Consider the following 18,937-nt stretch of genomic DNA (forward strand, 5'->3'; position numbering starts at 1 on the left):
TAATATATTTCTAAAAAAAAAATAAAATGTGACGATATAAATCAGAGAATGAAAAAAAAAAACTTATATACTTTTCGACTATTACTCTTTTTTATAATTACACGTTATCTAATTTTTATTAAACCGATTCATATCATTTCAACATAATTTTTGGATATAGTATTAATTTGCCAATAATTAAATACCTTTGTGGCGTGGAACATCTGTCCTCACCACATGATATAATATCTTTATAAGAATATGACGAGAGTATATGTTCCACGTCATATTTAGGCGTCAAACACATTATGATCTTGAAAGTTTTGTCTTGTGTGTTCTCTTTGGTTGTAAATTTATCATAGGAAAATGAGAAATAAATAAAATTTCACCCTTTAAATTATTTCTTTCTTTTTCCTCATTTCCTACTTGACCCTTATTCATTCCTCATTTTCACTACAAAGGAGGGATAATATTATCCCTCCAAAACTGGTATGATAATATTTTCACTCATTTGTAGTAAAAATAAGGAATGAGTAAGGGTCAAGTAGGAAATGAGGGAAAAGAAAAAAATGATTTAAAGGGTGAAATTTTGTTTATCACTCTTTTTCCCATGATAAATTTACAACCAAAGAGAACACATTCTTACTGAAAAAGAAGAAAGGAAAAAAAAAGAAAGCATTGCCTACTAACTAGGCAATTTTTATTTTTTAAAATTAATATTAGCCAAAAAAAATTCAAATGCTATTAAAATTTTAAATATTTTCTTCCTTACAAACTATAAAACGTGAAATTTATTTCCACAATATCTCATAAGGTATTATAATTTTTTATATCATAAAGTATTACACATTTGGTTAAAATTTAAAACGACTATTTTGTACCGCAACCTAAAAGAAAGCGAGTTCACTTTAACGTTGTCTTTAAAATATAGTTATTTAATTATTAATTTATAAAAAATTATTAATTAAAAAAAAGTCAGAAGACTCAAAACCTAATTTTGGACCAATTTTGATAGATTTGATCATAGTGTAGTGGATGCAATTTTTTACCATAAGTAAGAGCACTCCCAGCAGAAATCTCATAATTATGCTCATATATTCCTCCTTAAAGCTTCCCTATTTAATTTTAGGATCTCAATTTTATAAATGCATACATCAGGTCTCCTATTTTCTACATAAAAACAATAATTATGTGTGGGCCCTACTAATTATAAACTTAAAATAAATTTAGGGTGGGTGTAAATTTAAGATTGAATTTAGGTAGGTGTAAATTTTTTTGTGGGCCCCATCCAATTTAGGGGATCTGGTGAATGCATTTTTTATCTCATTTTCAATTGTTTTAGCCTAAATTTAGAGTTAGTGATAGATTTAGGTGATCTGTTGGGAGTGCTCTAATAAACTATAATTAGGATTATAGTCCCCAAGGGACACCTAGCAGTACAAACTCCTATCTGTGAATAGTAAAGTCTAGGGATCAAACCCCACCGTTCCCCCTCCCCAAATATCAAAAAAAAAAATGTCTCATTTATTTTTGGGTGCAAGAGCTATATATAATTGTTAAGGGGGTTGTAGCGCAATCACAGGAAAAGTTAAAAGTGATATATTTGCATTTCACCTCAAATAAATACCTCCCATTTTTAAAGAATTACGGAAATAGAAATTGATCCGGAAAAGGAAACGAAAGCTCGAACGCAAATATGGAGGCGGCAATGGGTTTGATGCGAAGAATTCCGCCCAAGCACTCGGAAGCTGCGCTATCTGCATTGTTAAGCCTTTTGCCGCACCACTCCGCCGATCTTCTCTCTCAAGTCGACCAACCTCTTCAGGTGAAATTATTGCAGTTTGTGTTTGATTCGATTTTATACGCTATAAAACTCCAATTGGATTAATTCGATTCGATTACATTTATTATGTGTATGTACAGTGAGAATTTTATTGGAGATGAATAGAATCTGGGGTTTGAATTTTAGACGCTGGTGAATAGTTTTTCCTTGGCCATTGGGTATTGAAATCTCAGGTTGTTTCTTTTCTTTTTTCTTTTTTCTTTTTCTTTTTCTTTTTCTTTTTTTTTGGGGGGTGGGGGGGGGGGGGGGTAATGGTAATCTTGGCGGAATTGTTATGGCGCTTGTATAATGGATTCGTGATTGTTGGTGGATTTGCTTGTTCTTTTTTTTCTTTTTCTTTTTTGTAATATTGCGTTTATAATCAGTAATTGTTTAGTTACCTTTTCTGTTTAAGCTTCGGTTCTGAATTTTTAATTTTATTTATAATGATTTTGACTCATGAACCGAGATAATTAGTTCCATTTTCATAATAACACATGCTGTGTCTTGTTTTTTTTTTTTGTCATAAATAGCTCAAAATGAACTGTGTTTTAGGCTATGAACTCCTAAAGCAGTTTATTCGGTTGAAGTTTACTGGATATGTGTAATCCTTTAGCTGATGTGTAATGTTGGAAATGAAATTACTTCTTTGACGTTTGATTTACTTCGGCTTGTGAATAAATACAGGATAATTTGTAGAAGTGCTAGCTCTTGCAGGCATTTTACGCGCATTTCTTATTTTCATATTTGTTATCTTTTGATTTACTAATGGCTGTGGGATTTCTTGCTTTAATTTGTGGTGATTCTAGAAGGAGTTTTGAGCCGTAGCTGTAGAAATGAAGAACATCTAGAACATCAGGACCATTTCAAACATATTTTCTGCTTATTTTTATTTATTTATCTTGGTTTATCGAAATCCTAAATCTAGATAGATAGAGTGAAGATACGGGGATGATTAGTCTCTTATTTGGCAATTATTGGCATGATATGAACTGCAAATTGTGCTTTTAAATTTGATCTTACTGTAGTTTGATAGGTAGGCCTTCTCTTTATGCAAAGGGTGACCTTACTTTTGACTAAAAGGTTCGTACAGTCTCATTGTCTCAATTGGTTGCATTGACTCAACGTAAGGCTGTAAACTTTGTGGTGGTTAGATAGTGTGTTAACTGTAAAGGGCACAACATGACTTGTTTAGTCTTACATTCTTGTTTAGTATATATAACTATCATGTATGTTCTCTCTCTCTCTCTATAAATGTTATATGTGGAGAAACGAGACAGAATTTTTGGTGTTACAGTATATAATCTATTCTTTATCTTCAATCATAGCTTGGGATTTCTAGACCATATCATTTTATCAAAAACATCCTTGTGCAAGGGCACTAATTTCTGTATGGTTAATTATAGAAAACGTAGTTCTTAACTAGGTTGTTTTGCTAAACATAATGTTGCTCCTCAGGTTTTATGTGATGTTGATAGTGGGAAGGAGTTCATATTGTGCGAGTATAACAGAGATGCAGATTCTTATAGGTATGCGCTGTACTGTTTGCCTCCATTAGATCTTGTGAAATAACATCATCAAAGCCCAAGGATTTATTATGTTTATGATGAACGTTTTTAACAAATAAGCTGTTGCATGGTCCATGAAATTGAAAATATCACCAGAGTTGTGCTGAGTTGCCAGCAATAATTGATCAAACGCCATAACATAAGGGTTTCTTTGTCTTCCTTTATTATTGCAAGCATTTGAAAGAATATGTTTTATCTTTTATCTTGCCCGCCCTTACTGAGACATTGTTATTTTTGTTGTTTCTTATTTTTGCTCCCGAAGGTCACCTTGGTCAAACAAATACCATCCCCCACTAGACGACGGACTTTATCCATCTCGGGAGTTAAGGAAACTTGAGATGGAAGCAAACGATGTCTTCACTGTTTATTGTGACCAGTGAGGTCTTTTACTTACCTCGTACTTTATTTAACTACATACAGGCTTCTTGCAAAAAAATTAATGAATAACACTGCATCCTACCTGCTCTAAATTTTAAAATGTAACATATGATGATGATGTTGCATTTGTTGGTACAATATTTATTTCATCTATATTGTTATTGTCATTATTACTTTTTCCTATTTCTCTCTTGTTTTTCTGAGAGCTTCAAGTAGCTTAAGTCAACCAATCAATCAATAGGTACTATGAAGGTGGCACTTCATCAGTGTATATCTGGGAGAATGAAGATGAAGGTTTTATTGGTTGCTTCTTAATTAAAAAGGGTAACTATTTTTCTCCCACCACCACCACCACCACCACCACCACCACTACTACTCTAATTATGCATTGGTTTTGCCTTTTGCAGATGGTTCGAGGACTGCAGATGGTAGAAGAGGTTATTTAGAAGAAGGGTCTTGGGAAGCAATCCATGTCATTGAGGTATGTCATCCGACTCTCTAGAGGAGGCTGTCTGATCTAGAAATAGAAAAATTACCTTTCCTCTTACCATCATAGTTATGCTCATTTGTTTTCATATTTATAGATGGTTCCTCTAGAGGAGGCAACTGCTCGTTACTGTTTGACTAGCTCTGTGATGCTTTCGTTGACCACAAATGATGAGTCCTCAGGCACCTTCAACTTGTCAGGATCGATTAGAAGACAGGTATTTTCTATTTGGACTACAAATGTGGTGATGATGTTTAATTTCTGATTTGGTATTGTTTATCCGCTTTTCTCATCGCATTTTGCTCCTTTTCTCCACACAGATGAATATGGATCTTCCGGTTGCAGAGGGTCATTTAGCTAATATGGGAAGGATGATCGAAGAAATGGAGAGCAAGTTGAGGTACTCATTGGATCAGGTGTGTGTTATTACCTGTATCTCTTCCATGCAATTTCATCAAGACAGAGACTCAGTGAAATATGTTGCGCCATTTCCAGGTATATTTTGGGAAGACGAAAGAGATGGTCTGCACATTGCGACCACCATCCGAACCCATTCAAACGAGACTTCCCGAACAGATGAACAAGAGACGTCTTTGAAATATTGGAACTGCTTTTGTTATGTTTGTTTCCTGGCAGCGGTGTCGCGTACAATGTGTTGTCCATCTTATTACTCATACTTGGATTCATTTGTTTTGAAAAGAAATCTTATTTGCGTGTTGTAAAAGATAGGCTCCCTTTTCAAGTGTAGTCTGTGTATGACTGTTGTCTCTCTGATTTTCTTATGAATGCATTAAACTATTGTTGGAATATAATTATTGTGCTCAGCCAGAAAACAATTCTTTCTATCTCTATTTTAAACACACACGCCTACCCCCACACCCCACCCCATCCCACCCCACTCTACAACTAGGATTTATCATGATTTATTTTAAGGTAAATATAATATTAAATTTTGAACTATACCCGTTTTATCAAAAATATCATAAATTATAAGAAATAGTATTCTTTAAATTCTCAAACTATCATATTTGTAGGGCTACAGTGAAAACACTTCTTAAAATATAAATATAAATGTTTTTTAATGTACGAATTTTATTCAACATGGTTACGAATTGTGAAAAATAAATTTTTGCTACCTTTGGGATTCGAACCCAGGACCACGAATTCATCCAAAAGCTTTACGAATCAACCGTAGATCTTGATGATCTAAGGGCTGAAAATTATTTATATTTTATATTTTAAGAAGTGTTTTTATTTTAAGAAGGGTCACGAATTGAGATTTGGTGATGTGGTGGAAGATAGGCGAATGGGAAATCATAATTTCACGATTTGGCGATTTGGTGGAAGGTGAAGAACAACAGTTCATTCATTGATTTGTTGGTGGAGCGAAATAAATGTGGCAAAATCGAGTAGTCAGAAATTGATTTCACGAATTTGCAGAACGAGCGAAATTGTGATGGGAGCAAAATTGCAGGAGTGAAATAGATTACTGTAATTTAGGATTTTTTTTTTGTTATAAAGAGATACTAAAATTTAGTTTAAAGAAAATTGAAAAAAAAAAAACTCATATATAACAGTAGGGAATAACGGTTGGAACTACCGTTATAAATCACGCTCATATATAACGGTATTCTTAACGTTGAAACAACCGTTGTTGAATAGATGCTCATACATAACAAATGAGTTAACGGTTCAGTAATACCGTTATATATATTACTAATAGATAACGCTAATACGTAACGGTTAATTTGATACTGTTATAAATACATTTGGATAACGGTGCATACATAACAGAACTTTGTAAAACCGTTATGTATTATTAAAAGTGCACTCATACATAACGGTTTTTGACCAAAACCGTTATGTATGAACCGTTATCCCTATTATTTTTTTTAGTAGTGTACCATTCAAATTAAATTTATTGACATTTACTTCTCTATATATATATATATATCTCCATATAGGGTTGCGCTAAAATAAGACTCACTCTTAGCCTATAAACTAAGACCTATTGTAGGCCATTGGATTTTATTTAATTAATGGACAGATCTTCATCATCTTTTCCTTAAGTAATAAATGCAGATTATGTGTTAGGATACAAAAGTAATTTCTACATTTTAATAACAATCATTTCCTTAAATAATGGGATAACATTTATGCCAATATCTAATATTCTATAATTATAATTCTGAATTAATGTATACATAATAGGAAGAAAAAAAAAAAAACTTACGAATAAAGTTGAAGAACACGATTAGTATTCTTATGGAAAACACTATTCACAATTTTTAATTATCATCCTTTTTGATTTTTTTTAAAATTATTTTCAGATGCAAACTCGATTACGTATGGTCTAGTAAGCAAAAAAATTCATACGTAAATAAAAAATAATTTGTACAAAACCCAAAAATAATTCATGCAATCAGATTTGAAGCTAAAATAATTTTTATGAAAATCAAAATAATTCATACATAAACCAAAAATAATTCGTACAAAAACTAAAAATAATTCATGCAAGAACATTTATCCAAAATAAAAATAGTCAGTTCTTCAGCGTACGTACGAATTTTCATTAACAATGAATGAATTACCGGATTATGAATTAACTAAAATGCAACTCTGTACGAATTTTTCTAACATCTTTGTACGAGTTTTGCATTAACAATGTATGAATTATTACTGACATTTTATTACGTTTAATCAAATTTCTCTTATGTTTTCTACAGTTTTGAAGAATATTTATAAAAAAAAGTCAGCTCTTCAGCGTACGTACGAATTTTTCATTAATAATGAATGAATTATCGGATTATGAATTAACTAAAATGTAATTAACTCTGTACGAAATTTGCATTATCAATGTATGAATGATTGGATTATAAATTAATTAATTAATATACAACACTGTATGAATTTTACATTAGCAATGTACGAATTAATAAAATGAAAAATTTTATTTTGATTCAGAAGATAAGAAGGGTTTTTAGTATACCAAGTAAATTAAAATTCAAAATTTTATTGATATCCACAAATTTTTCGGGTGAATTTTTAGGTGGAATCATTTACTACCAAAATAATGTCACTCCCTTAATTAAACCGAGAAGTGATCATTTCAAATCTTAAATTCCATAAATAAATTGGAGAGAGAATCATAGCAGTTTAGAAGGTCAACAGCCAAAGTCAGTAATACCCTCACATAAAAAATATGTATGAATAATTTATATTACTTAATGAACTATTAAAATCATAAATTATGGAATGACAGCCGTTGGTTTCCTTTGATCGACAGTCATAAATTAGTCTTATATTATAGACTAAGAGCAGTGTAGTGAATAGCGTTACCCTCTCCATATATATATATATATATATATATATATATATATATATAGAGGCGCGCTCCAGTGAGACCCCCTATTTTTCGTGAAACACTGAGGACAATGAATAAAACATATAATACTAATGAACAAGACGTATATCTAACGAACCAGATGTATATACTGATGAAAAACAAAATTTAAAAAATTAGTAATGAATAAGACATATATACTGATGAACAAGGCAGTATATACTGATGAATAATAAAATTTAAAATATTATGCTCTCTCCAAGATTCGAACCCTGCGAAAAAAATTCTCCATCCAGATACAATATCAGCCATAAAATTGATAAAATAAACGCACCAGATCGTGCCTTAGATCTCACTAAAATTAGGGGTCTCATTGGAGCGACCCCCTATATATATATATATATATATATATATATATATATATATATATATATAGATGTTATTGTTACTGTTATCTTGAATATTTGGTGCAGCATTAACTTGACAAAGCTGACTTTGTTAATCGAGAATTATCTTAAAGCATCCACAGTGGGTGACTCGATCGCACCCACTCGAGTCACCCACTGATCGTGTCCTCCATTGTGGCCATGAGGAACTCGAGGGAGACCCGATTTATCAGGTGAGACTCGTTCTCTTTTTTCCTCCATGAGTGTAGTACATGCGCAGAAAAAAAAATATGAGCTTACCTGGTTTGCGACGCCATTGAAGGAGAAGAAGAAATGAAGTGGAACGCAACATTGAAGAAAGGAAGAAGAAAGTAGTTTAGGGTTTTATTATAATTGGACTTTCAATATTTGGGCTTTTAACTTTAATTAGTTTTAATTTAAAATTATAATTGGACTAAAAATATTTGGGCTTCTATTTTAAATGAGTAGTAAAGAAAAACTGAAAATGTTTGGGCTTGTATTTTTTATTGTAATTTTTTTCAATTTTTTAATTTTTAAATTTATATTTAAATTTTAGTAATTTAAATTAATGCAATTTTAATTTGAAGTAATTTGTGTTATTTAAATTTGTGCAATTAAAATTTAAATGAAAAATACAAAAATCAAAACTAAAAAAATCAAGTCAGCTATCAAGTCACCCCACTGTGGCCTCCTTAACCCAATGTGGTCCCCCTTCTATCAGGTCAGCTATCGGGTCACCCCCACTGTGGATGCTCTTAGCAGCTTAACCATGTTCTCGCCTTGACAACCTCCTTGGCTCCCAGCCTCGACGATTTGGCTCTACGTCGACTTTGATAGTCCGGCTTTAATTCCCAGTGCAGACAACTTAGCCCAAGAACAAAGATTAATGTAATAGGGGCTTAGGCCCAACTATCTGAATTAATTGGCCCAAAGACGTTAGGTTTATGTTGGTGCTTATAAATAGGAGTTTGATTATTAGCTTAGGGGACTCTTATCTTTCATTCATCTCATCAACTTATAAAATGTAAACTCTCAAGTATAGTGAAAACACCTAAAAATTCACCCATGGATGTAGATCTTCAAGATCGAACCATGTAAATCTTTGTGTCGTTTATCGTTTTATTTATGGTGTTGATTTTTGTTACATCAACTCTATATCTATATATAATATAAAAGACCAGTTCAACGGTTACATTTTCCCTACAATTTTATAGCAGTTATTTTTCCAAAGTTTTAGGGATATTTGAAAAAACGTGAAGTAAGCAAAAATTTAATTTTTCTTCCTAAATTTCGAATCAATACAGCTTTTATCCAAAATCAAATGCATTTGAAAAATACGAATTACATAAACATGAATTTCAACAATAATTCAGCAACCATACCAACAAAATTAATTCAAAATCTTCATCATAAAAAAAATGATAGATTCTTAAGCAATTGAACAAATTTATCTTACATAAGAAATTTTCAAAATCTTGAATTTACTTTTTTCTTTTTCTTCTTAATTGAAGAGAAGATGAAATTTTGAATAGAAATTAACTTCGATCTGCTTAAGCACTCGAACGAATTTGTCTTACATAAAGAAATTTTCTTGAATCTTCTTAGATAAAAGATAATTCTTGTGAAATTAATTTGAATAATAACTCCGCTGAAAGAAAAAGAGAAAAATAAGAAGCGGTGCTACATCTCCGATGCCACTACAATTGTAACTTCAACGCCTTCACTCCAACGGTCTGGGGCTATCGAAGCATTCAACTTTACATAATTCTGGAAATTGCAATTTCACCGATATTGTTTATGAGAATTAAGAAGAAGATGATGAAACTATTTTGCAAAAAGAAGAAGATAAAGCTGCAGAAAGAAGATGAAGAAGAAAAATAAAGAGATGACGTTGTAGAAAGAAGAGAAAGAAAGACGCATGAACAACAGAAAAGAAGAAGATGAAGAAGACGCAGGCGGCACAATGAAATAGAATAGGGTTTTAACTTTTAACTAATTCTTTTTCATATTACTTGTATTTGTATGTTTTTTAATTAGATTTGAAGTATTCAAATATGGGCTTTTAGTAGTACTCAAAAGTTGAATAACGGCCCAATTTTTTACCTTAGGTGTATGTTATTTATTTTATTTAATTTAATTTAATTAAAGATTTGAAATTATTAAATTAAGTTTGGGATGTTGGTTAAAGTTATAGAACTTTAAATATGATTTATAATTATTTATTTTTTATTTTTGTATAGCATCTAATACTCTATAATTATAATATGTGTTGTTAATAATAATTATTAATAATTTAAATATTCATATAATATGCTCCATCTGTTTATAAAAAAATAGTCTTTTTTTTTGTCATTTTGGAACATAATTTATTATCATTATTAACACTACTTTTTAAGTTGATTATACTATACTCATAATACATTATACTGAAACCTATATCGTCCACTTTAATACTATTTTTTATGGACGGAAATAGTAATAACAAAATAACTCCAATAACTATATTTTAGCGGCAAATTTCAAAATTTAATTTTGTTTAGTGGGAGTCAGTTTTTGAAACATATATATATATATACAATTTGTTGTTGTGAGTCCTTATTAAAAAACATATTATATATCTTAACTGTCTAGCTTCCTGATATATTCAACCGTTATCTTAAAAGTGCGTCATCTATCCCATTAATTGCATTATAATGTCACCCACTAAACAATTTTTGAATTAAAATATTTCTGTTTAGTGCTACAAAATTTTAAAAATTTGAAATAACAATTAAATGTATTTTTTTTATGTCTTTCGTTTCTGTCCTTTTTGTTAATGATTATGTTGCTCGGAATTGGACTTTATTATTTGTTTAATTTTTATTTATTTATGATTATCATATTTCCAAATCAATTTGTTTTTTTAGATTATCAACTAAACCCTTTTCTTAGAGCATTCACAATGGGAGAAGGAGAGACGCTAATTAGTGGTCCCCACCTTAGCGTCTTCCCTCTGTAGTGCATTGGCTCTATAAATGACGCCATAATCTCCATTTTCATTTAATCCTATTTTTACTCTTCTTTTTTAAAATTAAATATTTTATCAAAATTTAAAATTCAATATTACATTAATTAAAATAAAATATAGGAATTTAAAATTAAAAACATTACAATAATTAAAAATTAGGTAATTTTTTTCAAAAGAATTAAAAAAATTAGAATTTTAAAATAAAAAAAATGAAATCAAATTTTTTTAAAAAAAGCCCCTACTTTTAATCTACCCCCTCGGCAGCCCATTTCCTTTCTCTCTCTTTTTTTTCCCCCTCTTTCTCTCCCCACCCATTGCCTCCCCAATTTTTCTGCAACTCCTCTGTCTATTTTTTATTTTTTCAAAGTCACATGTGTTGTACACACGCAGCACACAATTCCCCCCCATGCTCAACATTATGCCTCGCGTCCAGCACGAGCTCCATAGGTAGCGGCACTTTCTTCATTGGCTCGGTCCGCACTAAGGAATCCGCATTGCGGATGCTCTTATAATTTATATTATTAGTTAAAAATAAGATTGACTTAACTTATTTACTTTACAGTCTATAAATTTAATTATTACTATACAATACTCATTAAATTTAATGTTATACTCATTCAGTTGATAATAGTTTATTATACACTATTTTTAAAAATTATAAATATATTGTGGCCCGTGCATGTCACGGGGGAGCGTACTAGTAATAATATATAAAAGAGGAGTTTTTGCCTCCAATTTTTCCCTCATTTTCTTCTCTCTTCTCCCACTAATTTTTATCTTTATTTTTTATATAATTTAATTATTTTCTAAAAACCGTCAAATTTCATTAATGAATAAATATTTATATCTTAAATTTAATTTTGTGAGAAAAAATTTAATATGATATAAAAATCATCAAAAATGAATTTAGAATGAATAAGTTATGAAAACTTTAATAATATTTCATTTTCTCTCTCTTAATTAAAAATTTACAAGTTTTTATTTATGTTTGTGTATGATTTTTTTTCTTATGACATGTAATACTCTATAATAATAATGTGAAATGTTAATTTTCATCAAATGATTTAATAATTTTATTTTATTTTGAAGACATATTTTGTATTTTTTATATTTTAATTTTATTTAATATTTATACTTATTTATTTAAATATGTCGTTTAATTTCGATGTTCGTCGTGCATTGCACGGATGGGCGTACTAGTATATATAAATTATGGGTTTATAAATCTTAAAATAATTACAATATTTTAAAAACAAGAAAACAACAAATTCTCGGGTTCATCAAATATTTAAAATTTTAAATATATCACTCGTTAAGATACAACCGAAATTTTTTTATATAGCAATAGACCCGCACGGTTCTATACTAATAGATGACTTCAAAAGTGTGAATATTCTTGATTCGTTTCACACAGTTAGAAACTTTTACTCTTAAGCAAAAAATGACATCTTTTTCTTTAATATTTCTTCTAATATTGTAGATCTTCTAAAATTATTTATTTTTCCAAATTGAGATAAGTTAAGACTATTATTATTTAATAATAACTTCTTCTTAAAGAAATCTAAATTATATCAAATAATATATTACTACTACCACTTTACGTGGCTTTGATACCACTATGCGTGGTACAGAATAAACATTTTATGTTATTCAGATATTATGCAGCGGTTATGTAAGAACCTTGTTTTTCAAAGGCCTTAAGGCTTCGTGTAGCACTTTTTAACTGAGGAATATAAATTGTGTTTTTAACGAATTCACTAATATTTGGATCTTCAAGACGTTCATTAATAAAATCGATAAGATTATTAGTAGATTTAATTTTTTCGTTTAATTTTTTAAAATAGTGAGCATATTTGCTACCTCTAATAAGATAATCATATGGAGCATAAAAAATATAATTACGATCTGAAGGAATTAAACTCATGATTTTTCATGATAAGAAAGCTTATATAAACATAAAACTTACATAAGAAGAATTTCTTCAGAACTTCAAACAGGTACAATAAACACAAATATTTGACAGTGAGAGAGTGAGAGGAAGAAGAGGGCGAGCGAACTCAAGCGTACCCTCCTTCATAACAACAATAGGCATTATATAGAGAGGAAAATGAGACTTCCGACACATTTTGTCCAAGAAGTCAAAAAGGAAAAGGTTGACCATTTTTTTCTAAAAGGTAATAGTATAGTAGCAATAAGTGAAGCATCTTTGATTGCGTCATTCTGCATTTTGCTTCCGTCATTCTGCATTCGGGTCTTGTGCTTCTTGATACTTTTCAAGATCGAAGTCTGAATCATCTTCATCTTCATCCATTGCTTCAGTTTCTTCATAATTTTGTTGTTCTTTAACAACAAGTCTTCTTTCGTTTTCAGATGTTGATGTCAAGGGAATTTCTTCATTATCTGCATAGGATTTTCCAAAAACTTCTTTGTACAAAGAATTAACAGATTCTTTATTCATTTTTAGAAGTAGCTCTTTGAGCAACGTATCATGAGAAGGAGCCTGAGCATTCATATTTTTCATGATGTTGGCAGATGGTTTGAGGGATAGAATTCCTCTTTTGTCATAGGTTTTACCTTCATCAAAGAAATTTTCTTTTGGCCACCATTTAAGAAGAATTCTTCTTTTAAGTATGGTAGCGGTCATCTTTGTTTCGATTTTATCGAACTGTTGATTTTCAAGGTTATAATCCGATCTAATAATCCATGGGACTTGATAATGGTTTACGAATTGTAGAATAGCAGAAATATTCTCAAGATGATTATTTTCTTTATAAAATTTTCTCCGGATATTTTTAATATCCTTTGGAAATATCATGGGTGATGCCCCCCATGAAAAGAAAAAAGAGAAATACCAATTTGGAATTTTTTGATTTTCATCATCAAGAGTGAATTTTATCCACCATGAGTGCTTTCGAGCACTATTTTCATAAAGGAAAATATTATCCCAAGCTTTGACATAGTCATAATAGTTATAATATGGAATCCCTTGAAAGTTTTCAAGTTTTCTAGATTGAAAAAGTGGAAGACCCCAATTTGAGGCGGGAAGAATTCTCTTAATAATGAGTTTGGAGAATGCAAACTCTTTATTGAGTTTTTCCATATGTTGAACTGTTATTGATCCAGTATCAACTAGAATTCTCTCAAAGTATTCTCGAGTCTTATTCCCGTGCACTGGTTGCATGTCTTTATGTAGATAAATATTTGCAATTTGCAAAGGAGAAAGACCTTTTAGGTCATTTTCAATTGGACAACAATTTAAAAATCCAGAGACGAGATATGGATATCTTATCTCTTCTTTTGTTCCTCTTTGAAGGAAGATAGCATCATTATAATATTGAATATCATAGGCTTTTTCATCATTTTCAAATTCTTTAAGATAATCAAAATCTTTTAGATTTTCTTCTTCACGTGAGTCAGAGCTTTTAGCTCCTTGTGGCTTTTGGAATTTTTGATAATTCTTTGATGGAAGAATTGTCATGGGCTTTTTCCCTGAAGCTTGTCGTTTAACGACCTGTGACTGTTGGGAACCTTGTGGAATATCCTAACCCTTGTTTTGATGATACCAAAATTCATAGGACTTAAATGTAATAGGCTAGAATCGTTTTGAACTCAAGTGTTAGAGTTCGTTTCTAGTATAGTTGCGGTGTCGAAGACTGAAGACTGAAGACTGAAGAACGAAGACTGAAGACTGAAGACTGGAGTTACCAACTGAAGTATCAGTTGAAGAATCAGTTGAAGACTGATTATTTAATGCGCGCCATGGGCTGATACTAAAGTCAAGTATCAGTTGAACATTCCTCCTAAGACTTATCTTCCAACGTTCAGAGGAAGCCACGTACGCTCAAGTACAGCCGCATTAAATGCAGAGATATCTCAATATCTTATCTCTGCAGAGGTCTTTCCTATCTGGTGGTTACTTTTCAGAGATGTCACATCTCCTGTCCATCAAAGAGAGCCGTTTCCACACAGACAAGGAACCTCGAAGATTGAAGCCTCAGCCCAAATTCGAATTGCTCTCCAACGGAAGAAATCTTGAGGACGATTTACGCCAACGGATCTATTCAAGAGTTCTCCTACAAATAGCGCTCGAGGATCACTTCAATCTTCACCGATTCAACGACATAAGCTGAAGCTCTGCCGAAATAGCTACTCAGCCTAAAGCTTAACCGCCCAAAGCTTGAATCGAAGAAGAGAATTCCAAAGCCAAAATCAGTCACTGCTGATTACATACATTCTCTTAGACCCTAGGCATATATCTGTGTACCCAGAAGCCGAAGGTCAAACTTGCTTCAAAGAACTTGTTCTTTGTAAGTATAGTTGGCATTCGTTTAAACCTCTCCCCCATAAGAGTGTTTGAGTGACTCGGAGTTCAGAAAGGTACTCTGAACTCTGAAAGGGAAGTCTGAGCACGAGGTGTGCTTAGCAGGGAAATCCTGCGCGAGTTGTGTAGGTGCTGAAATCCTGCGCGAGGTGTGTAGGTAGGGAAACCCTACGCGAGGTGTGTAGGTGCTGAAGAGAGTTTATCTTCAGTTTACGGTTTGCAGTGCACCAGGCAAGCACTTGCGGAGTGGATTGTTGGTCTGATCAACCAGCCGTGGATGTAGGAAAGAGTTTTTCCGAACCACGTAAAAGTCTCTGTGTTATTTACAGCTTTCAGTCTTACATACATACTTGTGCTATTTCAATTGATAAAACTGAAAACTGACTAACAGCAAAGAAAAACCCTAATCCAACTATCTGCTCCACCGAGGCTATTCGAAACTAAGTTTATTTTCCGCTGCGTATGATAACAATCTGACTGAACTATCCTCTGATAGTAAGGAAGAGTGATATCATCTCTATCTTTGCAAACACGACTGAAGCCCTTACGTGGATCAGTTAAGTTCCAGTGACTTAACTGACATCTCTTTACTGAAGAGCTTTCAGTATCAGTCGTCAACCCTGTTGGTCAAAACTAATTTCGGTAAAATAGGTGTCTTGTTTGCATGCAAAGTTTCGTTTCTATCTCTGACTGAGATCCCTCTGATTGAGGTTGGTAGATAGTCATAAAAATAGCCTATAGGTGTATTCCCCCCCCATACACCTATTCGAGACCCCCCGGACCTATAGGTGTATTCCCCCCATACACCTATTCAAATGGCGGATAGATCAAGAGTGAAGCCGAGAGGAAAGCTTGAAGACATCTTTGTGAAGGTTGACAAGCTCGTCTTCCCTACGGATTTCTTGGTCCTCGATATTCCTGAAGATGCAAATCCGCCGTTGATTCTTGGTCGATCATTCTTAGCTACGGGAAGAGCTATGATAGATGTGCCGAGTGTAAGCGTCATCTTTCACGCAGATGATGCGCATGGGTCTTCTAGCTCTGTTCGTGTTAAGCGTTCTATCACGCCCGCTGTGTTTGATGTTCATTGAGATCATGAGGTATCGTCGAGCTCTAGACGTTAAATTAAGCACTTGTTGGGAGGTAACCCAACTGTTTTTCTTTGTTTTGTTTCTCTTTCTTTTAGTTTCGTTTTGTTTCTTTGTTTTGTTTGGGGCGGGTGTTTCTTTGCCAGATTTCTGGAGGTCTTCCTGTCCAGCGCGGCCATTCTCCCCTCTGCAACAGACCGCAAAGTCCCTTTTTCGCCGCCTCTCACAATGGTTCAGCTTTTCATTGCCGATAATCAGGGACGTTTTCTACACTCTTCGTATTTCTTTTGTGCCCTGAGGACATGGCATGTTTCAAGTGTGGGGGAGTGGTGTTTTGCTGCTTATATTTTTCAAAAATTGGGCGAAATTAATTTTTCTATGCTTAGTTTTTGGTCTCGAATCTTGCTAATTTTTATGAATTTGTGGAAGAGAAGATGGTTTTCAATGTGCATTTTGGGTTTGTGAATGAATGGAGGTTATTCTTGTTTTATTTTTTATATATGTTTCTTGTTTGTGCAAAGAATTATGAGTTTTGTTGCAACACTTTGTAAGTAAGTAAAACGTGATTTGTTCGGTAGATGCTAGAAGGAGTGTTGTCATTGTGATTGCCTACGATCGTATCTTATCTGTGAAAATGTTGGACGAATTGCCAACTCTAAAAATTGCCAGCTCTGAAACATCTGGCATGTTCTGAAAAGTGGCAGCTTTGAGACTCTGCTCCTCTAGTCTAACTATGAGCATGGGAAACCACGTGAAAAGACTTTGGATTACATCCAAATGGTTTTATTTAATGAATTATGGCTCAACTGTCTAAATCTCAAGCACACAAAGTGTGAAAATTGGTGATATTGATTATAAAGGCGATCACATTAGGGAATTCACTTCTAGCGGAGAATTGGGTCTGATCGAATTACTTGCATTACTCTTTTGTTGCTTCTTAAACTTTGAGTTACTTGCATGATCGAGAGATGTGTGTTGATGGTAAAGTTTTGAATTGACTTTGTGAATGTTTGAATGGAAATGAACATTGTTGAAATCAATCTCTTCCTAGGATTCATATAGAGTTTGCTTGAGGACAAGCAAAAGACTAAGTGTGGGGGAGTTGATTTATGCTTAATTTACTCTATTTTTAAGGGTTTGAAGGTGCGTGTTTTAAGATAATCTTCTGGAATTTGGTGCGTTTATGGTGTATTTTATGCTTTGCAGGAGATTTAGGTTTTCGAGATGAAAGAATGCAGTTTTGGATGAATTTGGATGAATCTGGCGTTTTCCAGAGGAACCGACATCTCCAGAGCAGAGAAATCACCATTCCACTGGAGTCAGAGGAATCACATCTTCAGAGCAGCGAAGTTTTTCCAGAGAAATCAACATGCCAGAGAAATCACCATTTCTCTGGAGTCAGAGGAATCGAAGCGAGCGCGGAAGTGTCAGAGGAATCAAAGGCCAGTCCAGAGAAATCTGCAGAATACAGAGGAGCGGAACCGACATCTCCATTACAGCGGAATCGAAGCGCCAGAGAAATCATGAATCCTCTGGCGACAGCAGAGAGATCACCATTCCGCTGGCGACCCATTCCTCTGGCGATACCATTCCTCTGGCGAGAGCTGCGAATTCGGCGCGAGTGGGAGAGTTTTTCCGGAGCGCGCATCTAGCTGGAGAGTTGCCTTATTTCACACGATTCTATTACCTTTAGAATTCTACTTTGCATGGCAACTTCCATGGTGATCCGAAGGAAATCTGAAGCTTATAAATAGGTCCTCCTTTGACCTATTCGAGACAGCCCCCGACACCCAGACTTATATTTTCAGTTTTATAGTTTTAGCTTTATTTTAGCTTTCTAGTTTTCAAGGCTTGGATCAAGATTGAAGATTCAAGTCGCTACTTCAGTTTTTATTCGGTTTTTATACAATTTGTTTTTACAATTGCGTTCAATTTAATTATGTTTATATTTGATTTTATTATGTCTGGCTAGTTCTTTTATTCTGAACCTAGGGTTTGTACATAGCTAATTAATTATGTGTTTTTGAGTTGTTGATATCAATTTGCCCTCCAACTTGTGATTCATGATTCCTGGTGCTTAATTTATTGTGAATTATTTGGCCAATAATTTACATGTCTAGCTGTTCGGTTTGAGTCTTGAATGCGATAATTGTTCAGCCGATTCAGGAATGCATGATATAGTAGTAGCCTTGACACTTGAATGGGATAGGTGAAACTATAGGGAGCTATTCTTTGTGTACGCTTGGGAGTTAATTTATTCCTTGGAGTCTTGAATGTGAAGAGGGGTAAATTAATCTACTTTCATAGGTGTTCGTTAGAGAAGCTTGTGAATAGTTCTGTGATCTCTCATCAGAGTTGGATTAAAATTTGGTAATTGAATCAATAGATTAAATGCATGTAGTTGATTAGTAAAAGTACATCCCTAGGATCAGTTATCTTTAATATTTGATTTTTCTACGTGTTTTGATTTATTATTATTTGCGTTTAGTGTTAATCAATCCTCTTTATTTTCGTTTGCCTGAATATTGCTAGGGTTT

At 32.8% G+C, this 18,937-nt stretch overlaps 1 protein-coding gene across 1 annotated transcript; it reads left to right on the forward strand.

Annotated features, from left to right (window-relative positions):
• The first annotated feature begins 1,562 nt into the window (after positions 1 to 1,562).
• Positions 1,563 to 5,046, forward strand: LOC131010949 (probable F-actin-capping protein subunit beta). The gene is made up of 8 exons (XM_057938656.1): positions 1,563 to 1,804; positions 3,260 to 3,330; positions 3,632 to 3,745; positions 3,989 to 4,071; positions 4,155 to 4,228; positions 4,332 to 4,451; positions 4,555 to 4,650; positions 4,730 to 5,046. Exons 1-8 carry the CDS (start codon positions 1,676 to 1,678, stop codon positions 4,829 to 4,831), a joined length of 789 nt encoding a protein of 262 aa, XP_057794639.1. The 5' UTR covers positions 1,563 to 1,675; the 3' UTR covers positions 4,832 to 5,046.
• Positions 5,047 to 18,937: the final 13,891 nt, after the last annotated feature.

The sequence above is a fragment of the Salvia miltiorrhiza genome, chromosome 2 (genome assembly GCF_028751815.1).
Source record: "Salvia miltiorrhiza cultivar Shanhuang (shh) chromosome 2, IMPLAD_Smil_shh, whole genome shotgun sequence".
Classification (NCBI taxonomy): Eukaryota; Viridiplantae; Streptophyta; class Magnoliopsida; order Lamiales; family Lamiaceae; genus Salvia; species Salvia miltiorrhiza.